Below are 24,137 nucleotides of genomic sequence, written 5' to 3'. Positions count from 1 at the left end.
TGGCCCCGTCGTTAACACTGACGGTACTTTGGGGGTGAAGCACGTCTTGTCTCGTTCCTTGCGCGTGCATTGAGGGCCTTGACTCTTTGTCAAAGTTGGGAAATCAACTACGTCCACATTGCAGATTTCTGGCAGCGCAGTTTTGAAGCCTTGGGCATTGGCATGCATGTCCCAATACCCAGAGCATCATGTCGATGCTGTCCTGGAACAGCAAGCCGCCAGAGCAAGCTTCGTGGAAGCCTTGTCTCGGTTCAGACTTTGACGCGACGCACCGCACCGCACCACTTGGGAGCCGCTTCAACTCTGCAGAAAAGTCGACATGGTCGGTTCAGTTTGTCGCGGATCTGAACTGGTGACTGCGTGTCGTCCTGGAACTCTGCGACTCATGCGACAGCGTTCCTCGTCTCAGGGATGTGATTGCATCCAGAGTCTAGTCTGAAGGGCAGAGATGTATGAGTCTAGCTTGAAAGGCCAAGACGTATTCTGGATTAGGAGCCTGACGTGACATACTACCGGCAGACTCGTCCAGATATTACATGAAGCCAGTGTGTGTGCCATTGCCAACAAGCGTTGAACGACTGTCGTGGTGGAGGCACTTTACACAAGGCGACGGGTTGATGCAAAAAGTGCTTGCTGACTTTGGCACGCGGTAGACGGACTTGTACGTGACTGATTAGTCGCGTCCACACGCGCAGTCTTGGAATAGAAGATGTTTCCTTCCCCAAGGCTGAGTGCACTCAGCACACGCGAGCGTGTAGTTGGCGGCTGGTGAAGCAGAAGAAAACCATGAGACGAGTGCTTCGCATTCTGCAGGAGACGGTGGCAAGATTCAAAACCGCAAAGCTCGATGCAGCTTGGCTGGTCATGACTGACTGCCTGGCCATCCAGGGTAGTGCTGCTGGATGTGCTAGATGTCCAGAGGCAAGTGCAAGATGACAGACGGACAGACGGACAGACGGACAGACGGACAGACGGACAGACGGACAGACGGACAGACGGACAGACGGACAGACGGACAGACGGACAGACGGACGGACGGACAAGACAGCATTGGCCTGAAGCTGGAACTTGGGGGAAGGGGATCCGCAAGCTCTCGGAAAGGATCGAGTCAACTACAGTACATATGTCGTGTCGAGTCGGGAGAGCCAAGTTGCGTGCGCTGCCCCTTTTCGAACCCACCGACCGACCAGCGTCGTTGACCCGAACAGGCGCGACATGGACAACAGAACAACAGAGCCGCCAGACCTCTCTTGACACCACGTATATGCTCATCAGCATCAGCGGCAAACGTTGGCCCTTCCGTCGGGGGTAGGCGGAGGGGGGGCAGAGCACGCACATTGGCGCCATCGGCAAGTATCAAAAACAGCAGAGCCCGGGTGCGGGTGACATGCCGCCGCCCTGGCCTCGGAAGACGGGGACTTGGCCGTGGCCCCACGAGCCATTGCGAGCGCAAACAGCGCAGCGACGGTGCCCGCGTGATGCAATGATGCATCTGATGAAGCAAGCACGTTTGCAACTTTGGGTGTGTGGGATGGTCCTTGGAAGGGGAGTCGAGAACCCCGTGCGTGGTGAACCAAGTGAAGCTTCCCACACACACCGCCACGATTCAATTCGGCTGGGCGTATCTGCATACTCGAACTCTGTATGATATGATATGCTTGATTGGCCATGGGGGGGAAACCATTGGCAAAGCCGCCCCAATCGGCCATTGTGGTAGGATTCCGCAGGCTTCAGCTTCGGCGAAGGAGTAGGAACAAGGTCCAAGTCTGAGCTTCCCCCCCCGGGGGACATTCATCATCTGGCTCGCTCTTGGGCATACTGAGCGCGCAGTGGAGGTGGAAACTCGGTGACATTTGTGTCGACGAATGGCGGGACGCCACACCACACAAGCACCTGGGCCGGATTCATGGCAATTCTTCAAGTCAACGTGTCGGGCCGTTCTTCCACTCTGGGCTACGGGGAGCACTGAGAGGGGAGCACTGAGAGGGCGGGGGGGGGGGGGGGAGGGGGCGAGGTCAGGCATTCGCGTATCGACGTTGGGCTTTTATTTTCTGATTTTCTACCGTGCTGAATGAAGCAGGGTGGTGGTTCGCCGTGCAAAACCTGGTTTCTCGTCCCGGCGCATAGGTGCAGCAGCAACGTACGGGAGGAGCGCCCGGCCTGGACTCCTGGACTCCTGGACTCCTGGAGGCGAGTGAGCGAGCAGGCCGAGCTGATGATGACGAATTGCTTGATCATCTTCACAGTCACAGCCAGGCGAGGCTCGCCGAGTCGACGGACGCCATGCCCATCCATATATTGGATATTTCCAGTAGGGAGGGTTACCTTGGCCGAATTTTGGGTTGGGCGAAGCGAAGCACCATTTTTGTTTTTTTTTTTTTATTTTTGTGAGCAGACAGACAGACAGCTGGACTCGGTGCTCGTCGTGTAGGCCGGGTATCCATTGTGACGAGTCGCATGCAAGTCCCGATACGCAATGGATGGATGGGCTCGAGTCGGGAGTGTGGCACATATGATCAAATCAAGCAACTGACTGGATGTTTCCAGTCTCGAGCCGTTGGGCAAAAAGCACGCCGAGATGCGAGGCAGGCGGCAGAGGCCCAAGTCCAAGACGGCTGCTGCTGGACAAAGGCTCTGCTCCAAAGGCAAAGAAAAGAAAAGTCCAGGATATTTTTTTGGGTTGGGGGGGGGGGGGGGGGGGGGGGTCATCACAGATGTCTTGGGCTGAAGGGGGCAGCCAGCCAGACCATCTTGCAGCCGGTCTGGGTACTTGGCCTGCCTGCCTGCTTGGCTGCCTGCTTGGCTGGGACCTGGGAGACTGGAAAACATGGAATTGAAACGGGATTCAAAGGAACGCATGGAAACGCAGAGGAGAAGGGGAAAGAAGAAGAAAGAAAAAACCAGAGGTTAAAAAAAAAAAAAGAAAAAAAAAAAAAGGGGAGACGAGGCAACTTGGATTTCATAGAGGCAGGTACCAAGTATCTAGGTAGGTTCCTGGTACCTGGTACCCGTTACGAGGTACGGATCGGGGACGAGCCTCGCGGCGGCTTCCGGCCTGGCAAGGAGGAGAGTTTTTTTCTTCTGCCGCGGAACAACATCTTTTCCGGCCCCGCGACCCTGCTTCTCTTCAGCGTTTTGGCGGGGCCAGAACGGTGAATGTCACCCCAACGCCCCCCATCTCTCCACCGGATACGGACGACAGATCCATCCCTTTCATGTACTCCGTACGGACTACAGAGTAGGGCAATCAGGGCAATCAGCAATCAGCAATCAGCAGTCAGCAGTCGGCCTGACCAGAGGTACCACGCTCCAGACAAGCTCGGCTCGGCCAAACGGGTCGCCGGCGCACCTGCATGACGAGGACTGCTGGCCCGCTCAGGTTGCATTTGCTCTCTTGGTCGCCCCGCCCCGCCCCGCCCTGCCGACAAGGCAAGCGTCGGGGCGGGCCAGAAGAAAAAAAAGGAAAAAAAAAAAAAAAAAAAAAAAGCGCCTGGTGGAGAGACTGACTCTGGGCGGACCGACGAGACACAAAAAAAAAAAAAAAAAAAAAGCCCGCTGCCAAACTCGTCTTTGCTCCCCAATGCATCTCGGGGGAGTTGGTGCCCCGCCCCCCCCTAACAAGAAATTACTCGGATAAACATGAGCCATGCACAGGAGATAAGATGAGTTGAGAAAGCCGAGCTTGAGCTTGCCCTCGGGTTGGCAACGGCATCGATTGAGTTTTTGCCTCGTTGCGGATATTAACCGGATATGAACATTAGCTTATCTGGCACCTGGGAATAGCTTGGCGAGGTTCCAGACTGGTGCTGGTGGTGTGGTCGAGCGGGCAATTTCTTGCGTCCGTGAATCTTGGCAAACGACTCATAATAAGAATGGACAGACTCCGACAGAGGGACTGTGGTTGGGGAGCCAGCCACTGATGCCAGCCACTGATGAGATGCCATGACTGTACGTCCGTACCGTACCGCACAGTTGACACAGGCCGCCCTCCTCATGCAAGGCACGCACGCGCAAGCAGGATGCCTCGCGGCTTGATGATTGTCTTGTTTGCCAGCCATGGCAATGGCAGTCTCAAACGGCGCAGGCTGCGTCGTCACTCGTGGCTCGTGGCTCGTGGCTCGTGGCTCGTGGCTCGTGGCTCGTGGCTCGTGGCTCGTGGCTCGTGGCCATCCCCTTGGTCAAAGAACCATCTGTCGGCCCGTCTGTCATTGGGGTCCAAAGCACGTCGTCTTCGACACGCCAAAGTAAAAAGTAGGATATCTTGTCGCGCGGGCTAACCTCTCTTACTGACTCTTGTCTCATGAGACTCGGCCATGAATTTGCCATATCCGACCTGTTCTCCTTGTAAGCCTTGGACAAGTAGTCCCGTCCACGGCTCATGCAGCTCTGTCCATCTATCCCCGGCGGCATATTTTGGCCCGTGGCAGCTATCCAGCTGAAATTATTCTGCAGCATGGTGGCATGACATGGGGACCTGATGCGTGGTGATTTGCAGCTTCGTCAGTTGGGAATCCGAGGGATGAGGTGGTTTGTCGCACCAGAAACGTGCCCTCCATCTATCTGCATCAAAACCATCTTACAGACAGCCGAGCCCCCGTCGCCTCGCTGTGCCCTGCCGATTGCAGATTCCACGGGTGGATCCTCCCGGAGTACTCCGTGCATGCAACTGTAATTATGGGAGAGTCGCGCCGCGAGAAGACGATGGGGTCCGTATTCATGTAGGCTTATAGCAGGTAACCCTTTCCTGGATTACTGACATCAGTGACATGTCAGGTCATGAGCCCGCCGCAAAAGACGGTCTACGGCGAGAGATCCGGGACGTCGTTTCCAGTAAACATGTGCCATAAATCGATAGAAACGCGGCATCTCCACCAGACCCCTGCAGCTGTCGGATCGCAGCCGGAACCCACTCGGTTGATGGTTGCATTTGCTCTTTTTTTTTTTTTTTTTTTTTTTGCCTGTACGAGACGAGACGAGACGAGACGGCGGCAGTGGTCGACGACGACTGTGCACTGACGGGAGAGCGAGTCGGGTGCACACACTGAAGACTGACTCGAGCCTTGTCTGGTAGGAGCGAATTGGTGGGCTTCCATGAACCTGATTCAGCTACCTTTTTTCTGGATAGCGAATTCCGACTCTCAAGCACCTGCCTAACGTAACGTGTAGGAACCCTAAGCTTACCTACCTCTAGACGGCTGCACGTCCGTCCGTACTACCATTCCGAGAATGTGACAAAGCGAAAGCCCAACCTTGCTTCAGGGTCAGAGGGCATGCCCGTCTTACTCCTTGTTTGTGCAGTACCGCCTAGCGCCCGCGCGGGGATGGGGATTGGGGGTGGTGATGGGGGGTGATGGGGGGTGACGGACGGTGACGAACGGTGATGGACGGTGGTGGACGGTGGTGGACGGTGGTGGACGGTGACGGCGGCGGTTGAGCAATCATGGCCCACAAACTCAATTGCCCTGCGGGGATTCGGGGTTCTGATATGTAGGTGGCCTGCAGAAATAGCAACCTCGTCGAAAGTGGGTGTGAAGGCGACTTTCTTGGCAGCCACTGACTATGGCGCGGTTCCTGGTGGCGCCGAGGAAAAGGCGCTGTGCCACCCACCCATCTCGATCCTGCCTGATTGCGTCTTCACGCCATGTCGTCAACGTTGCAGAAAGGGCTGTTCCTGGACGTGAAGCACCCCCCTCCTGATATGCCCCATGTTGCCAGTCGCTACGGGCCACGGAGTCGGAGGAGATTGGCTGGCGCACAAGCTCGGTTGCTGATGTTGATGTTGGAGGAAGCAAGCGAATATGTCATATTGACACGCTTGCTGCAGCTCTGCTGGTTGTCCGGAACCCCCCCCCCCCCCTTTTCTTCCTTGTAGCTATACTTGCTGGGCTAATCTTGGTTGGGGTCCTTTGGGGGAAAAGCCTCAGCCAGCCAGCCTGCACGACGACGACGACGACGACGAGAGCTTTCTCGTTCCGCTTCGCCATTGTGCAGAGTATTCGCCACCGAAGGGCTAGCTTGAAGTAAAAGTGAGAAAGAAAAGAAATATCGAGTACAAAACATGCATGCTTCCGCTGGCACTGTTGGAAATACCACGATGGGGGTTGGGGGCCATCCAGCGCCCATGTCAGCCTAAGCTGCCAAGCCGAGCGAGCCGTGCTCGACACTGCTTGTTCCTGTCGAATCGCAAGACTTGCGCATGCTGTTGATGCTGCTGATGCTGTTGACCGAGGAGTCTGAGCCTACAGGGGGCTGAGCAGCTACCTACCTATGTAGCTATGTAGCTGGTGGCCGTAACTTTTGCCGTCTGCAACGAGACCGACCAGTCAATCAAACCTGCAGAGCTGAGATGGGGAGACGTGGACGCGTGTTGCCGAGTCAGGACTCACTCAGCTCAGGCCTTGGCATGCTATAACGGTATATGACCAGGCCATTGCCATCGCGTGTTGTTGTCAATATGTACTAGGTAGCTTGCAGGTGCGGCTCGGCTCGGCTGTAGCCTGCAGGCAGGCCGCAGCCAGGTATGTATTCATCCCCGTGTCTAGCAAGAGTCTGCCGATTCTGCAATGTGCACTCCGTGCCAAGGACCGAGTACCGAGTACGGAGCCCTCGTCGATGCGCTTCATGGGGCCAGGCCGCGAATTGCTGGCGTCAGGTTATGCTGCGAGACGAAAGCGCGGAAAGGCGAAAACGACGTAAAAACGTGAAAACGTGAAAACGTGAAAACGTGAAAACGTGAAAACGCATTGACGAAAACGGGCAAAAGGAACTGAACGGCGTGATGTGATGCCGTCTAGTCCTTGGGAAGCGGAAGTTGCGCAACAGGGGGGGCGGGCTGCTCCTGCCTGATTGCAAGCCATGACCACGGGTCCACGACCGGCCACAGGACAAGGGTCAGCCTAAACCCTTTTACATAAAGTCAAGAGGTTCCTACATCTACCTACCTTAGGAGGTAGATACCTAAGGTACGTAGGTACCTTCCAGGTAGGTATCTACAACATGGTATGGGCGGACAACGACAAGACATTGTGTCAACATTATTTGATTTGATTTGATTTTACTCTCGATACAGGCAGGCATACCATGCCCACCACAAGTACCGTAGGTACCTATCTACCTCCCAGGAGGTACGCAGTACACACCAGGCAGGCCACATGCGAGACAGCGATGATCGGGCGCATGCCGCCGACGGGCCTTTTTTGCAAAGCTCCAGCCAGCCAGCTCCAGCCAGCCTCGTCTGGGCGGGTCAATGGTCGCCCCCCCCCCCGCCTTTTTTTTTTTTTTTTTTTCTTTTTCCCCCCAGTGCCCGCCATGACTCTTGAAACAGCACTGGGCAAAGGCAGACTGTGCAAGGAGCGGACGGACGCTGATCTTTTGGCAGCCAAGACTCCATGGCCGTGTCCACAGCGCACAACACCGCGGCCTCGTGGGCAATGGGGACGTACATGTAGTCATGCATGTTGTGTACAGAGCACCGGCCCAAGATGGACGGCAAAATCGTTTGCCGTTTGTTCAATGGGACGCAGCATGTCGAACTTGGAGGGTGGTACTCCGTCGACGTGCCGAGAAAGGGGGCGAAGGGGGGGGGGCGGGCACCAACTTCCCCGAGATGCATTGGGGAGCAAAGACGAGTTTGGCAGCGGGCTTGTGCATGAAAAGTTTCCGCTAGATTCCGTCTAGTTCATCGTGGCCGTGACTGGGCTGGCCCTGCTCCGTCTTTAGACCCGGTCTTCAGAATCCGTATTCCATGGCTTGGAGGGGGGGGGGAACAAGCTTGAAGCAGGGTGCGATGGGGTTTTTTTTTTTTTTTTTTTTTTTTTTTTTCCGTTTTTGCCAAAGGCGGTCTCTCTATTCAGACGGGTGAGCTGAACAAGAGCCCAAGGCGACTTGGACTTATTTGGGCCCTGAAATGTGGGGCCTTGGGGAAGGAGAGAAAAAAACCCAGATCCATCCATGACTTGACATAGGGCGCCCCCCGCGTTGGCACGAGCATTGCCTGTCCGCGGGGACCGGCTGGGGCTTTTGGAGCCTGGGAGCACGCCTTGCCGTCTGGGACTGAGAATTAAGGTTCCAGTCTCTTTTACCAAGTTGAGGCGCATCCACGCAATGGCTGGCTGGCGCCTAGACCTCCCGCTCCCGCAAGCGCTGTTGCCACTAATGCCTAGCTGCCTGCCTACCTCTAGGCGCCCCCGCCCATTACCTTTACGGAGTACCTAAGCGAAGCACCTTTGTACCTGCACCTTGCACCTGCGCCTCGTACCTTGGGCATTTTACACCCTCCATGTTTTTGTACCTCTGTACCTAAACCTGCGTATCAATACCCCAACTTGGCTGGCCCAGTTTGACGACAACCTTTATGTAGAGAAAGAATTGACAGCATCTCCAATCTGCCTTGCAACATGAATACTTGTCCTTATTTCCAACCCGGCTGTGCTTGAACTGTTGCCAAGTGGTCACGTTCAATCAACATGCGCCTTATAGTAGCACAACGAGAATCACGCGTAAATTCTAAAAAGCAACAACCTGTTTCTGTTTCTAAAGCGCCCTCTGCAAGAGAACGACGAGGAGCTAGTGAGAGAATAGGGAATGTGACGGGGATTGCAACAGCAACAAGGCAAAAAGCCCGTTGGACTCTAGGACTCAGGACTCAAGACACCACTCTCGCTGGCCCTTCGTCCCATGACAGAGAGCAGAAATGGCTTCCCCCCCCCCTCCCCCCCGGGCTTCTTTCTTTTGTCGTCGAGGTCGCATTCGACACCACTCCACAGACGTGGGCCGACACCTCCATTCGGCAATGGACAAGAGAGGAAGTAACAGACCCCAGATGACGCACCCTCTGAGCCATCTGCAACAGACCAAGACAGCAGAACTGCTTGGAGCCTGGCATCGCGGGAAACGGCTGGCCAAGAACTAACCACGACTGCTCCGGCAAGTTGCGAGTTGCAACATTCAACCGAGTCGCATCACCACCCAACGAGCGAGCATCCACAACAGGCATCCAGCGGATATCCAACAGACATCCAACGGACCACGTCAGACAAGACCTGCCTCGGCCTAGATGCTTCACGTGCCTCTGGCCGTGTGTCGCTGTCGAGCAGTGAAGTGAGCACATATATCGCCCACCCGACGAGCTTCTTCACCTCGTGGTTCTGCCCGGATTGAGCAAGTTACGTGCCCGCCAGCGAATCCGGTTTGATGGACGCAAGAGATGCATCGGTACGATACGGTACGGTGCGCCTATGGGCATGAGCCATGAGCTGGCTACATACGTGCCTCCCCTCCTACCTCGTGGATGGGTCAATAGTTTGCGGGTGGTTTGCTGGCCTAGCCAGAGCAGACTTGTAAGTTGTCAGATGCGTCCGTTGGCTGCCCATGCGGTCCTGAGCCTGGCTTGGCAGCCTGGCAGCCTGTGGTGCGAGGCGCCAAAGAAGCCGTTGACCTTCCTGGTCAACAGGGTCAACAGGGTCAACACCCAATTGAACGATTTGAGGGGAGGGGGGGAGAGTGCCGATGGCCTGCGAGTCGACATTTGGAGATGGGCTGGTACGAATCATCGCTTGCCGCCCGCTGCTACGTCCACAAGCAAGCAAGCTCGTTCGGTTCGGTTCAGAGGCAAGGGAACGAAAGGAAGAGCAGGTTTCCTTTCGGCCAACCGCCTGCCGCCAACACGTGGAACTTGGGTGACCCTCCCCTCCCCCCTCTCGGCGCGCCATCCCTGCCTGGTCTGGTCGTGCTGGTCGTGCTGGCCGTGCTGGCCGTGCTTTGTCGTGCGTTGAGGGGTGCTTGGCTTTGCTTTTTGTTTGATTAAGCGGTTATTGTGGCCCGTGGGATACCATCGCTGGTACCAGCCCTTGGCTGCGTGTGCAAGGAATCCGTGAATAACTTATATACAACATGGTTTCCACCCCCCCCCGACAAGAAAAATAAAATAAACGTCGGCTGTGAGCCATTCCTTCCTTGTTATTGCTGCCGTTAGTTATCCCTTTCCCTTCCAGGCACCCGCACCTCCCTTCTCTGGAGCTAGTCCGCCCACCGCTCTTGCCTTGCCTCGAGCCTTTGAGTCTTGTTGACCCTCAACTCCCATCTTTCTACCAGACATCAGACGGTAATGCGCCTGCACTGAATATACCTCCAGCAGCAGAACAAGCAACAAATACGCTTGATTTTTGACCGTGCCTGTCGTCGGCGAATCCTGGGTTCTGGTCCCACTGTCTTGCCCTGTCTTGCCTCCTGGTTAGCATCGCCTTTTTTTTTTTTTTTTTCCCTCTCCCCCTCTTGCACTTCCGGGCCCGTCGCCCCTCGACTTAGGCTGGCGGCGACCACCGGTCGACCGCGTTTCCACCCCAAGGTGAGCAAGAATCGCCAGGTACCTCTCGTGCCTGGTACGGAGTACACGGTACAAGATACACACGCAGTACATGGTACAGGGCTGGCATGAGTGGGGAGGCGGCAAAAGGCTTTGCAAGTCCCAGAAACAAGTCAGTGCCAGGCTTGTGAACGAAGGCGCCCTCCCCCCCCTTCCTTCCCTCATCCTGTCCCCCCCCGCCACCCCGCCCCGCCCCAGCCCGCCCCAGCCCATCCCAGCCCATCCCAGCATCTCAGTAAGCCAGGCCACGCTAACATCGGAGCCACCAAGAAGCAAGCAAACACACCAGCAACAACCAGACGGAATCATCAGCAAGCAGCACGGGCTTGTGGGCTGCGGGCCTCTGTTTGTTGTTGTTCAGGAGCTGTGCACACGCTGCGTCAAACGGGCACACCTTGCCATCACAACCTTCATATTAATCCCTTCCGCAACTCTACTCTCTGACTCTCTGGCCCTCTGACCTCGCAAAATCCTCCAATCCACCCCACAAAGCTAGCTCTTCTCTCCCTCACCAGCCTCACCAGCCTTGCCAGCCTTACCAGCCTCACACGTCTCCCACGTCTCCCACGCCTCCCACGCCTCCCACGCCTCACCGCCTCGAATCGCCCGCCCTCTCCTTTCTTTTTCGCTTTCCACGACATCGCAACGTCCACCAGCCATAGCTGTGAGTGACTTCACAGCCAGGACGCTGTGCCGGCATGTCGCCTAAACTGAAACCTCTGCTGTTACCGCAGCTGGTGCAACAGCGACAACAAGCCGCCGCCGCCGCCGATGCGCCGTCCTTTGCAGTCATGAGCCCCGACCCTTTGGTTTTGGATCCATCTTACGTCTTCCGCACGGCCAATTCCTCGTCGTCCGACATTACTTCTCCCGTCACACCAGTCTTCTCTCCCAAAGGCCATCAGCAATTCTCAAGCTCAAACTCGTCGTTGGAGTCGCCAATGCTACCCCTGTCAGATTGCCCAGCATCACCAACCCAGACGTCGAGCATCCTCTCGAGTCTGCGCCAGCTGGCCGACGTGGAGGAGGAGCCTCTGCAGCGAGAAGAGGTTGCCTCAACTCTGTCGGATAGCTTTGGCCTGTATAGCTGCCTATGTACGTTTTTTTTTCCCCAATGTCGCCTCAGGTCTGACTGGTGCTCCTTTTTCCGTGGGCCTCGCTAACCAACCATGACCACCCAGGCGACCAACCTTGCACGCACCGCAACAGCTCTGAGGCGCTTTTCCCCGGGGATTTCGTGTCCGAGTTTGACATTGACTATGACATGGGCTTTCTAAGCGATGGTGACGTGACTCCGGACACTCGACATCACCGAAAGAAGCGCAGCGCCGCCGAGGCAGCTTTCTCCGAGTTCACCATGAGGATCGGTTCTCGGATGCCCACGATCCGGCAATGGCGGTCAACCAAGCGTACCACTCTCAGAGCATCTCCCACCACCTGCTTGAGCTTGGAAAACGTCTTGTCAAATGGGGCATCAAGCAGTCGCTCATCCTCCTTGTCTACCTCGAACCATCCACTTGCTGCCGATGGATTCCCCGAGGCCGCCGTGTCGCCAATCTCGTCGAACCCGTCCATGTCATTCTACAGCCTCAACGACGACGGAGAATGCGGTCTCGGGCTGGAGATGACGCCGGAGGATCACGTCAAACTGCAACGCGATCGAGCCATGGCCACGACTCCCCTCTTGCCTCCGCTGCTCACCAGCGCGCTAGCCTCGCCTCCCAGGGAATCACCGTTGCAATCTCCCAAGGTGGAGTCGAGCCCGACACCAGACGCTCCCCTCTCGCCCACCATGTCGACGCTTTCTCCATTTATGAGGCCAGCTCTCAGCGCCCGGCCGTCGACCTCGTCCCTGCGCAAGGCATCCAGCAGCTCCGAGCTTCCGCTTGCCCTGCCAGCCATCCTGCAGGAGCATGACGAGTGGTCTGATCGACTCGGCCATGCCAACTTTACCATATCGCCGCAGCCATATGAGCTGGCAAGCTTGGAACCGGACGCCATCGCCAAGTTTCGCAATGATTGGGACCTGGCCCGCATCAACTACACAAAGCACTTGGTGCGCACGGGCGAGAATTACGGACAAACGAGCAAGATTTATGCGCTTACCGAGGCAAAGTGGGCCGAGATTGAGCGACGTTGGAAGACGACGTTGGAAGAAGTGATTAAGAATTCGTGCCATTCGGCTCCTGGCTCCGCCGCAGCATCCCGCAACCAAAGTCGCGGACGCGGACGCGGACGTTCCAGCAGTTCCAACGCCGCGGCGCTTGCCCGTCTTGCGCCACAGGACGATGTGCTTGCCGAGCTCGAATGGAGGCGTGTGGAAGACTGTCTGCCCAGCGCAGTGCCGCAGATGCTCGAGTCCCTCAATGCGGACGGCAAGTTCCCCGGCCGGGGTGACGAAGACATTGTCGGTCCCATGCAGCGAGATACCGTCATGGCACGCGGACGAAGTGAGGATGCAAAGAGCCACTTTTGGAAAAGCCTTGCCGATAAAGTAGGACTGCGAAAGTGATGCAGCGAGCGGCTGCTGCTTGTTCCGCTTCCGGCCCAGCACAAGTAGACGCGTGTTATTGTCTCTTTGTGAACGGCAGCATCTGACAGACAGCCACTGACTGACGCTGGAAACACCCGAACGACGCCAGTTTTCTTGGGGGAGGAGGGGGGGGGGGGGTGTGTGTTTCCATTCGTCTTCTTCCCTTTGATTAGTGACAGTGAGCGACGTCACGAGATACCCCGACTGCAGTCACTCTTTTTACGATACCAACAAGACCAAGGCGCAGCACCCCCCCTCATCAAGGAGCGGCGCCCGAATCCAACTAGAAACAGAAACTTCACAGGCTGTTCCTTTTTTATTTTTGTTTATTTTTCTCTTTTTCCCCCTCTTCTTTTCGGCCTCACATTGGAAACTGTGCATATGGTGGCCGAGGCGTTATATATAAAGAGTGTCAACTACATGGATTTTCAAAAAGTACTAGATGAGAACCACGGACTGCTTATGTATTTTCGGAAGCGAATGTTCTTCCACTTGAGAGATGTGTGTGAAACTGGACAGCAAACTAGGGGGGGGCTGTTTTGGCATGGCTATTTTGACACGGGATGAAATTCACGAGAGCTTTGGGATGGAGTGGAAGATTGGGCACCGCAGCCCAACCCGTTTCGTTTCCACGACGAGGGATGTAGCCGACTAGACTGGGCGGATCAAAAGGCTTCGTTTGTAAATGGGACATTTGGGGGGAAACCGACTTCAGAAGGAATGCGGTGGCCTTGCAAGACGCCCAAAACGTGTTGTGCCGTTATGCCGATATCAAGAGTGTCGACGCACTGAGGGCAGCTTTGGGCAGATGGTCAAGTTAGAGACCTGACTACCTAGGTAGATGTTCGTGACCCAATGAGAAAAGCTCACCAGTTTGTTTCGCTCGGCTTGGAGCATGCATGCAATGCATGACAAGCAAGTCTCGGTCAAGGCACCCCGAAACAACGCCGCTGGATGACGGGAAGCCGGGTTGTGGAAGCAGCAGGCAGCAGGCTGCAGGCTGCAGGCTGCAGAGCGGGACTGATGACTCGGGGGGCGTTTGCCCCAGCAACTTTGCCCGTTTACATGGCCAAGTGAGTGAGTGCTCTGGGGGAGGGGGGGGTGGGAAGTTTGCCAAGCCGGGGTGTCACAGAGACAAACGGGATTCGCATGGTAGCACGGAGAGCTATATGTTTTGGACCCAAAAGAACTCGTGTGCCAATGCCGGCCGCCTCTGCGGACACACGGGACGGGACTCCCAACGGGGGGGGTGTAAAGCACGAAGCATCCATATTGCACGCGCGGCTCATGCTACGAGAAAAATCCTTACCATGGACACGGCATGGGGAGGGGACCAAAGAAAAGGCTGTCTGGGGAAAGACACGGAACCGCGGGAACAGCCAGGTTTCATCTGACGTCGGAGAAACAGTCGAGCTGGTGCCATGGAGGGCAGCGAATCGGGTAAAGCAGACGGATAGCCCACGGGTAGCCCACGGGTAGCCCACGGGTATGCCGTGCCGCTGCACTCGGTGCACGAGAAACGGCAAAGGGCAGATTCCGCCAACGACATCTGGTGTGACGGCTGACCCCGTGGAGCGGGCCAAGGCAGGATTCAGATCCCATCTGGGTGTGCGACCAAGCCCACCGCGGGGGGGGAAGGGGGCGGCCGCCGACGTGCCAAGAAAAAGAAGGGAAAAAAAAGAGGTCGAGACGGACGCATCATGGGAAGAAGCTCAGCGGCGGTGCAACCCCCGGTGCTTTCGCAGGGATGGCCCTATCGGAAGGGGCGCGCGTCCGATTTCCTGGCAGGGTTGGGGCGAGGGCACAGCATGGGGCTATACCATGCACGTACCCGCGGCGGACGACAGTCGGTCCATCGAGATTTGTTCCCTGCGGCCCAAGTAAGACATGCGAGGCCATATATGCTGCAAAGCGCCATGTGAGGGTAGGACCGGCGGCGGGTGTCTGGGGGGGTTAGGGGACACTCGAGGGTGGGGGGGGGGGGGGGTCATACCAACGGGATAAAGCAGCGAGGGTTTTGAGGATTCCTCGGCATCTCGCTTAGGGTTCTCTCGCGTCCTGACGCCGGATCCGTATCGGAGGGGGTTGAATGTTGATGGATGGATGCGTGCGTGCGCTGATGACGTGGAGGGCTGGGGCGCAACAAGTGTGGTCTCGTCTCATGCCTGCTGCCCGCCGCAAGCTGTGGGTGGGTAAGCGGGTGGGTGGCAGGGGTTTAAACCCGGGTTGTGTGTGAGGACCATGGCCCGCGGCTCCTGATTTCGTCTCCGCGGCGGCAATCTGCTGCTCGCGGGGAAGGTTGCGCATGGCGGCGCCGGCGCGTGGCAGCCGTAGGTAGGCAGCTAGCGCAAACATGCCGCCTGTTTGTCTGGTGACTTGGGTTTCAGCTTCAAGCTCTACCCTCCCCTCTACCTCGAGGGAAACAGAGGCGCCGCCAAGGAATCCGAGCGTCGCGGTTTCAAAGTACCCTCCGTTGTAGCCGTTGTGGGAGCAGCTTGCGTCGGGGACCTGATTTGGGGGAAGAGGAGGCGAAGAGTCGGACGACGGTACGCCGCTTGCTTTTGAATACGTGGCTTCGGGTCAGGGATCAGTAAATCATCTTCTCCAGTCCAAAGGCTCGGATCAGCGCCAACCCAAGACAAAGTTCAGTTCAGCCAGGTCGGTCAAAGCAGGCACACACGATGCATTTGAATCCGATCCATGCACGACCACTCGGCCGAGTGAAGACACGTCCACTCGTTCTCGAGACGAAACTGGTGCGACACGGGAGAGGCGTCCGACTTCCCACCGCAGGAAGCTCCCCTTTCCCGCCGCCCTCTTCGGCGCCCCCCCCCCCCCCCCCCCCCTTCCCAACGGCCGAACTGGAGAGCCGGAGATCCGGCGACGTCCCGGTGACGCAGACCTCCTACCTCCCAGTCGGCTGGTGATGCGCCAGCACCATGCGCTCGAGACGGAAGCTGGCGATGAGCGCTCTCGTCGTCCGCGTTATGCGTTGGCGCGCACGGCCCACGCGGCACGTCACGCTTCCCAAGCCCATCATGATTCGGCGCAACAACGCGCACAAGACGGTAAAGCATCCTGCTCCGCCATCCTGATAGCGTCAAATAGGTGCCGTCGCAGCAGGTCTACCGAGACCCGCCGAGAGACATCTATCCCATGACATCACGAATACTGACGAATACAGCCGAGACGATTCGCTGACTTGTCCGGCTCCCGCCGACGCCTTAACGAGCATACCGTATTGGCGGCCAGCGCATCGGTGGCAACGGCAACGGCAACGAGGCTGTGCAGGAAAGACTTTTAGCACCAGCGGCTTCCATCGCGAGGTCAACTATTTTGCGGCATACCTTGCTTCATTGTGTGCGTGTGGTAAGTCTCGACTGCAGGTGGCCAAGGAGTCATCCAGGTCAGATAGCGTTTCTGCAGAACGTGAAAACCCAGAATGCAGGCAGAACCGTCATTGTCAATCCCGATCGGATCTGAATTTCCTACCGAGCTAGGGGGTTAGTTAGCAGTCAAAACGTATTTTAATCCGGCGGGTTTACTCCAGACTCGGGCCATGTTACCCCCCCTGAGCAAGTCTTGGGTCATTATCCCTCGCCCACTTCTTGGCTGGCTTGGCATCTAGCAGCCTGGTATTCTTCTTGGAAACCCAGAGTCACATCGAGTTGGCCCAAAATGGTTCAAAATAACCAATCTTTGTTGTAGAGAGAAGCACGAATCCCGACTGGCAGTGCTCGGAAACCGTAAATCGGCTTGCCAGTCAGTCTGGTATACTCTCCTTGTTGCCTCCTCATCCCCTCTGTTCCCCCTTTGAGAAGCTAAGCCCAAAGTACACAGCCGTCTTGGATATGACCCGGGGTAAAGAAGGTCTGAATAAACTAGCTTGAAAAGCTCAGTTGGGGCGCATCACAGTACCTGGATTTTCCCATTCCAAGACCCAGACTTTGGAAAATCTATAGAATTATGTACCTCTTCCTAGTATCCGGAATATGCATTGAGAGTCTTGAGTTCGGTCAAGGAATTTTCGCAAGCCGGGTAACTGTGACTGTTCGTCTACCTCGAGGCGTTCGTGCGACACACATGTGAGGCTTTAGTCTCGACCAGACTCTCTTCAATACACAGTCCTGTTTTAATGCTGCAGGCAGGGGTTTGACTGGAGTATAGCTTTCAGTCGGACCTTGCTGTGCAAAGGCGAAACGCCCGCCCTGCGTACATGGCAGGCACACAAGCAATGTCTTTGCCAGTCGCTTCAATTCTTCCCCACCTTGATCTTTTGGGGCAATGCCTGGATCCCTTGCTGCTGCAAGGAGATACGGGTGTCATGAACCTTGCGGTCAATAGTCATGAAAGAAAATGCACCCTCCAACTCTCCGCGAATCGCTAGAAGGAGGTCCTGAACTTTCCGGATTTCATCTGGCTTATTGTCTTGAACGACGTGCGATTTGACCAAAAGTATCCAGCGATTCTGCATATCGACTGGAGTGACTGCGTCCCAGGCAGGTAAGCCCGATAGCGGGCTAATGGTGTCATCACCTCTTGATTCTAGTGGACTGTAATCCTCAATCGGCCTGACCAAGTAATGACGAGTCAGGCAGAATTCAATTTCATCACGAAAGAACCGATAGTTCTTCTCCAAGGTTTCGGTTTTAAATCTTGAAACGAAACGATTAGAGGTCGTTATTGTGCACTGGTAGTTGATGGCTTGGGTTACCTAAAATGGTTATCCCTCAAGATTGAAGGGAGTCTCCTTTGTTCCCAAATCTCCACCATCTTTCTTTGGGTGATTAACGGTCGACCATGAGGAGGCTCGGGAAAATCAGTCCATCGCAACAGGCCTGGCAAACTGTCCAGATCCATCGGTGGCGAGAGCGGGCCCATATCTCGTTCTTTTAAAATCTCATACCTGGCCTGCAGGATGAAAGACTGACGACTCAGGCTTTGATGGAGGTCCTTCCACAAGAATGCGGCATCTTTTCTCATCGGTTTGTCAATGGACGTCTGGTTTGTTATGCCTCCTGGCCGAGGGGGGCCTTGAAAACAGAGCACTCTATCAAGCGTCTCCCATGGAGTCATGGCACAGAATCCGCCGAGAACTGCACAAGCTGCATCAAAGTCCTTGTCCTCGACGAAAGCCGTGAGAAATAATTCGTACATGGTGGGTGTTGGTAGCCAACGACGATATTCTGAACAAAGCGAAAAGGCTTCTTTTTCGGAAAACCAAAGCTCAGCAGAATGTCCCCAAAGGATGAGAAACTACCGCGATTTGCCGTCTTTATTCAATGCTTTCACGGCTGCGTGGTGAAGATGGCCTTTGGCAGTTGATGGTTGACCTGTGACAGCTGCGTCTTGGATTTTGTGGGGCTCTCACAAGCAACTTGAACTATTTCATCACGTGATGTCGCGCACGACTCGCGTCAAGCCCCCCGCACCCCTCCCAAAAGACCAGGGGAGGGAAGGGGGTTCAGGACAACAGTTCATTTCACATCAGATCCAGATCAGTCCCAACTTCAAAACCTGCAGCCACCAGACACTGATCGTATGTTTTATCTGGAAAGCGCTTGCCAGAAATGGCACATTCAAATTCTCATGGGAAACGGAAAGCGAGCGATGCGCCTGTCTCACCCCCGCCTATCAAAAGGGCTCTGCAGAGCACAACGACCAGTGAGTGTTTCTGACTTGTTGACACATGAGCGCGTATCGTGGATAATCTGCCTGACCTTTCAAGAGTCTGCCGTGGCCAATTTCTTTACTCCCGCATCGCAGAAGCCCAAAGAAAGAACGATATGGACCGAAAGAGGTCCGAACGATGATGTTCCCGCTACGTTATTAGTTGGCCGGTATGTGCCACAGGGTCACGACGAGAGGCAAAAGCCAAGGACGAAAATTGCGGCGTTTGACTTGGACTCGACACTGATCACCACGAGCTCGGGTAAAAAACACGCCGGAAGCGGAACAGACTGGAAGTGGTGGAATTCTCGGGTTCCTGGTGTTTTGCGAGAGCTTTACCTTGAGAAGGGCTACCAAGTTGTTGTCCTGTCGAATCAAGCCGGGTTGACGTTGCACTTCGATGCTTCCTACAAGGGCCCGAAAAGCAGCATACAGAAGCGAGTGTCGACATTCAAACAGAAATGTAGCGCCATACTTGGCAATCTCGATATTCCGGTGAGCATTTACGCTGCAACAGAAAAGGACATTTACAGGAAACCTCGAATAGGAATGTGGAACGAGGTTTGTGAGGACTACGATATTCGGGCGAGTGAAGTTGATTTGAAGAACAGCTTCTTTGTGGGAGATGCTGGAGGTCGGATGGCCGGACTTGGCCACACTGGTGAGGGAGCTTCTCCGCTGGCCAAGGATTTCAGCTGCTCAGATCGTAACTTTGCGCACAATGTTGGCATCGCTTATATGACACCGGAGGAGTACTTCTTACAGGAACCACCGAGAAAATTCCACCGCGACTTTGACCTCGCCAACTTTCCATTCTCAGATGCAGCAGCGTCCAAAAAAGATGATGTTGTGTTTGAAGCGAGGAATCCACAGGAGTTGGTCATATTTTGCGGGCCACCTGGGGCTGGAAAGAGCACTTTCTTCTGGAAGCACCTCGAACCGTTAGGGTATGAGAGGGTGAACCAGGACGCTTTGAAGAGCAGAGACAAGTGCGTCCGGCTTGCCAAGGAGCTTCTGTTGGAAGGCAGATCTGTCACAATTGGTAGGTGTCGCAGACTTCCAAGACGGAGTGGTTCGATTTAGAAGATTAACGGTAGTAGACAACACGAACGCCGACCCGGACACCAGAGCAATCTGGGTTGAAGTTGCAAGAAAAGCAGAGGTTCCTATACGATGCATATGGTTCCGAACACCTCTCCATCTCTGTGAACACAACGACGCTGTGCGAGCACACGCCGCGTCGGTAAATCCGGAATCGAGGCAAATCTTACCAAAGTTGGCCTTTACAGGGTTCGCTTCAAGATACAAGGAGCCGCAGAGTAAGGAAGGCTTTCAAGATATATTGGAGTTGCAATTCAAGTTTCGGGGCACAAGGGAAGAATATGAGACCTGGGCACGGTACTGGACCTGACTTGGCCCGAAGCAGATTCTCCGCGGGAGCTGTTTGAGGGCGAAGCATCTCGGAAGCACTCACTCTGCTATCGGTGTCCAAGGATGGAATAAGAATTGTTCAAGGGTGTTGCTGCCCAAGGAGAGACGAAAAGGAAACAGTCCAACACTTGCGTGATGCCCCGAAAAGATGCCATCTCTGCCTGGAAGTCAATGCAAACAATCAATGGCATCTGAGAACGGTGAGGTTTACTCGCCAAAAGAAGCCGGAGCCTCGGAAAGGCAGCTCATGCAGACGGGTACCGCTTTTGGGATGCAAGGACGCTAAGCTAAGCTGCAGGCTAAGCAGCCGCCAAAGCCCAAGGTTATCGTGAGCAGAGAAATGCTCTCGAATGCGGTACACTTGAGATATTCGCTGCCTCCGAGCTCACGGGAAGGGCGGTTATGGCTGGGACCTCCTTGTCAGAGTGCAAGAACGACTTGTGCTTGTGCTTGTGCTTTTCGTGCTTTACTTTGCAGGAATGTGATGTGGTGTTTCGAGACAAGCCGCGCCGCGATACTTGTCAGAAAGGGCACAGCTCACTCTTTGCGAAGCCCCTAGCTCGATGGCTACGAATAAGAAGCCATAGAAGGGGGCGGAAGAAAGGGAAAAAAAGAAAAAAAAAAAAGGGCCCCAACCCAAATGTCGAGCCGAAATGCAGCAAGCGGAGGACGGGAATTTGAAAGTCAAGAGCAGCCATTGGCCGAGGGAGGAACCGATAATCCAGGGCTTTCTCCATGGTCCAAGCCGTGACGGCTCAAGGCTCCCTGTTCAGTAGCGAATCCTTGCCCTCTGCTGGCAACTCGGTGTGAAAGAGATGATTTCGCTCAAGTCGCCACTTGTATCCCAGCGTATCTTGTGGAACGTGCATGCCCACGCGTCGCACCCGAGGCTATTCGCAACCCGCCCAGGGCTTGGCTTCGGCTTCGTCAGGGACTACATAGTACGGTTGATGCATCTCCCCAGACCCCAACCTGAGTGCAGCGGATTCTACTGCGGACGGCGGGTGACCTTTTGCTGCTTTGACCACTCACCAGACCTCTGCCGGCGCTTGACGGCTGGGAGACAGAACACCACCATTAACCCGTTAGCTCGTGACCATGCGCAGATCTGGCGCCTGGGGAATGGAAGCATGGACCAAGTGGAAATTGCGGAACGACGGACCCCTTCTACAGAGTATGTACATGTCCAGAATCCATGCATGCGATTGTCAGAACGGCCGACGATGGGAATTTGGTCTGGCCTGCCCAGGCTTCATCCGAACTGAGGTATCCGGCTGAGGTGGGCTGTGTCGACTGTGTCGACTGTGTCGACTGTGTCGACTGTCTGTGTCGGCTGTGTCGGCTGTGTCTGTCGGTGCTCGCTTACGCGCGCCTTTGGCGGGCAGGCAGGTCAGACAATCCAACATTGAACCCAGTTGAGGTCAGACAAACGTCGCCAAGCCCCCCGGTGCCATTGTCGGAGAAATGGAAGCACCCACCGCCATGGCGACGGGGGGTGTCTCGTGTTGGCTGACCAGACTCCCCTAATCCCGACGGCTCGTTGAGAGAAGGCAAGCGGAATGGAAACCAGTACAAAACCAAAGCATGCGCTTTTACGATTCAGACCGTGGCCTTTTTTCCCCTTTTAACTTTTCTTCTCTCTGCCCAAGCCGGCAGCGCCCGCAGACTCGACAGCCAAAAAGAGGGGGGGGAAAGAAAAGAAAAGGAATTCAAGGGGAAAAAAAAAAAAACCAAAGAAGCCAGGAGAAAGAAGAAATACCAGGGCTGATTAATTCGACCCGACCCGACTCGACCCGACTCGACTCGCCCGTCTCAGCAGCGTCATCATGGCTGGCGGCGTCAAGAAGCCCGTCAACATTTTCCGTCTCAAGGACCTCGGCGAGCCCCAGGGCGTCTTCAACTGGCGTCTGTGGTTCGCCGTCGTGTCGTTTGGCCTCTTGGGTGCTGCTCGCGGCATCGACGAGGGTCTCATTTCGGGCGCCTTCAATTCCCCCGACTTTCAGGCGACGATCCGCTACAAGTCCTACTCCACCGTGGAACAGGCCAACCTCAAGGCCAACGTGTCCGCCATGGTTCAGATCGGCTCCGTGGCCGGTGCTCTGCTGTGAGTTGCTCCAGGCGGCTCTGCCGGACTCGCGAAGCCCAAGTCAAAAGTCCGACGCCTGAAGCTGACTAGACTCTTTGTGTGATTGTCCAGAGCCTTCTTCGTGTGCGACCGCATCGGCCGCATCATGGCCACGCGGTTCCTCTGCCTTCTCTGGCTTCTCGGAATCGCCATCTTCATGGTGGGCGGTGTCAATGGCAACATCGGCGCCATTTATGCAGGCAGGTTCATTGCAGGTCTTGGCGTGGGGCAGACCCCTGTCGTGGGGTAAGTACATAACATACATGTATCTCTATACCCAAGTACCAAGCAAGCTGCCTTCGTCTCGCCCCTTCCCCGACCAACTCCTTCCCAGGCCACGTCTTCCGGCAACTGCCCTTTTGCCTGATGGTTTGCTGCTTCCGCTTTTCGAAGCCTGCCAGACCTAGTTCCTGCCTCCTGGCCTCTGCCTCCTGGCCTCTGCCTCCTGGCCTCTGCCTCCTGCCTCCTGCCTCCTGCTTCTTGCTTGCTTCCTGCTTCCTTGCTAACTCGTTCGTCTCACCCTCCCCCCAAACAAGCCCTGTCTACATCGCCGAAGTCGCCCCGGCCTCCATCCGCGGTCTCTGCACCTGCTTCTTCACTGGGGCCGTCTACATCGGCATCGTCTTGGCCTACTTCACAAACTATGGCGCCAGAATCCACATCAGCAACAGCAGCCACAACCAGTGGCTCATCCCCACCAGCTTGCACATCATCATGGCCGGCATCATCTTCCTCCTCACCTTTGCCCAGGTCGAATCCCCCCGCTTCCTCGTCAAGCAGGCCAAGAGTCAGGAAGCCACCCAAGTCATGGCTCGTTTGCGCCAGCAGCCTGCCGACAGCGAGTACGTTGTTCGCGAAATCTCCTACATCCAGGCGGCCCTGGACCATGAGCTCGAAGCCACCAAGGGGGTCGGCTGGGCTGGCAAGTTGAAGGAAATGTTCCTGGTCAAGAGCAACCTCTACCGCGTCTACCTGGCCACCATGGTCCAGCTCCTTTCCCAATGGTCCGGTGCCGGGTCCATCACGCTCTACGCCCCCGACCTGTTCAAGATCCTGGGCATCACTGGCACCCAGGAGGGTCTTCTCGTCACGGCCGTTTTCGGCATCGTGAAGCTGGTGGCGGCCCTGGTTTGCGCCCTGTTCCTCGTCGACGTCGTAGGCCGGAAGCGCGCCCTTCTCACCGGCATCACGCTGCAGGCCGTCGCCATGATTTACGTCGCTGGCTTCCTCACGGCCGTCCCCGAGCTCGGGACCGTCAAGAACTACGCCCTGCCGCAGACCAAGATCCCTGCCAGCCGCGGCGCCATTGCCATGATTTACATTTCGGGCTGCGGCTGGGCCCTGGGCTGGAACTCGATGCAGTACCTTCTCACCGCCGAGCTGTTCCCCCTCCGGATCCGAGCCCTCGCCACGTCGTGGGCCATGACTCTTCACTTTGCGAACCAGTACGGCAACACCCGAGCTGTTCCCAACATGCTTCTTCCCGCGTCCGAGGGCGGCATCTCGCCCAAGGGTACCTTTTGGTGTTTTGCTGCCGTCACTATTCTCGGCGGCATCTGGGTGTGGTTGTCAGTTCCCGAGACCAGCGGACGGAGCCTGGAAAGCATGGACCGCCTTTTCGATCTTCCGTGGTACAAGATTGGTTTGTACGGCAACAGAGATGCCGACAAGCAGGATGTGGCGTACGACGAGAAGCAGCGTGCCGCGGAGGAGACGCACGGCATGGGCCAGCATGTCGAAGAGAAGAGGGAAACAGCGTAGAAAAAGAAGAGAGAAGAAAAAAATCTGCCATGTCCCACCATAATGACGAGAACACTATGCTCCAAATGACCTTGGACCATGCGGCGCAAGTGACTTGTATGGACCTGTACTGCCTGTACTGCCTGTACTGCCTGTACTGATTTGACTCAAATAATAACTCTTGTCATGACATGACAATCCAGTCTAACCAATGGTTTCAACAGCGAGCGGTTTGACAAGTGTTGACCCGTAACAAGGCATGTATCCCCTGCAAG

The 24,137-nt window shown here is 55.9% G+C and overlaps 6 protein-coding genes across 6 annotated transcripts; 3 read left to right on the top strand and 3 right to left on the bottom strand.

The window, feature by feature from the left end:
* Window positions 1-4,093: 4,093 nt before the first annotated feature.
* On the bottom strand, window positions 4,094-4,455 carry UV8b_00548 (uncharacterized protein; the record flags this gene model as incomplete). The annotated part of the gene is made up of 2 exons (XM_043138046.1): window positions 4,094-4,202; window positions 4,292-4,455. The coding sequence occupies 2 exons, from the start codon at window positions 4,453-4,455 to the stop codon at window positions 4,094-4,096; spliced, it is 273 nt and encodes a 90-aa protein (XP_042993980.1).
* A 4,823-nt stretch (window positions 4,456-9,278) lies between these two features.
* On the bottom strand, window positions 9,279-9,710 carry UV8b_00547 (uncharacterized protein; the record flags this gene model as incomplete). Its single annotated transcript, XM_043138045.1, has 1 exon — window positions 9,279-9,710. One exon carries the CDS (start codon window positions 9,708-9,710, stop codon window positions 9,279-9,281), a length of 432 nt encoding a protein of 143 aa, XP_042993979.1.
* A 1,351-nt stretch (window positions 9,711-11,061) lies between these two features.
* UV8b_00546 (uncharacterized protein) lies at window positions 11,062-12,875 on the top strand (the record flags this gene model as incomplete). Its single annotated transcript, XM_043138044.1, has 2 exons — window positions 11,062-11,458; window positions 11,545-12,875. 2 exons carry the CDS (start codon window positions 11,062-11,064, stop codon window positions 12,873-12,875), a joined length of 1,728 nt encoding a protein of 575 aa, XP_042993978.1.
* Window positions 12,876-17,148: 4,273 nt separating this feature from the next.
* Window positions 17,149-18,053, bottom strand: UV8b_00545 (uncharacterized protein; the record flags this gene model as incomplete). The annotated part of the gene is made up of 2 exons (XM_043138043.1): window positions 17,149-17,551; window positions 17,611-18,053. The coding sequence occupies 2 exons, from the start codon at window positions 18,051-18,053 to the stop codon at window positions 17,149-17,151; spliced, it is 846 nt and encodes a 281-aa protein (XP_042993977.1).
* Window positions 18,054-18,466: 413 nt separating this feature from the next.
* On the top strand, window positions 18,467-19,977 carry UV8b_00544 (uncharacterized protein; the record flags this gene model as incomplete). The annotated part of the gene is made up of 3 exons (XM_043138042.1): window positions 18,467-18,560; window positions 18,625-19,608; window positions 19,667-19,977. 3 exons carry the CDS (start codon window positions 18,467-18,469, stop codon window positions 19,975-19,977), a joined length of 1,389 nt encoding a protein of 462 aa, XP_042993976.1.
* Window positions 19,978-21,823: 1,846 nt separating this feature from the next.
* UV8b_00543 (uncharacterized protein) lies at window positions 21,824-23,883 on the top strand (the record flags this gene model as incomplete). Its single annotated transcript, XM_043138041.1, has 3 exons — window positions 21,824-22,101; window positions 22,195-22,368; window positions 22,659-23,883. The coding sequence occupies 3 exons, from the start codon at window positions 21,824-21,826 to the stop codon at window positions 23,881-23,883; spliced, it is 1,677 nt and encodes a 558-aa protein (XP_042993975.1).
* Between the last annotated feature and the right edge of the window lie 254 nt (window positions 23,884-24,137).

The sequence above is a fragment of the Ustilaginoidea virens genome, chromosome 1 (genome assembly GCF_000687475.1).
Source record: "Ustilaginoidea virens chromosome 1, complete sequence".
NCBI lineage: Eukaryota > Fungi > Ascomycota > Sordariomycetes > Hypocreales > Clavicipitaceae > Ustilaginoidea > Ustilaginoidea virens.
Note: the sequence above shows the minus strand (reverse complement) of the source record. Positions and strands in the feature narration are given on the sequence as shown.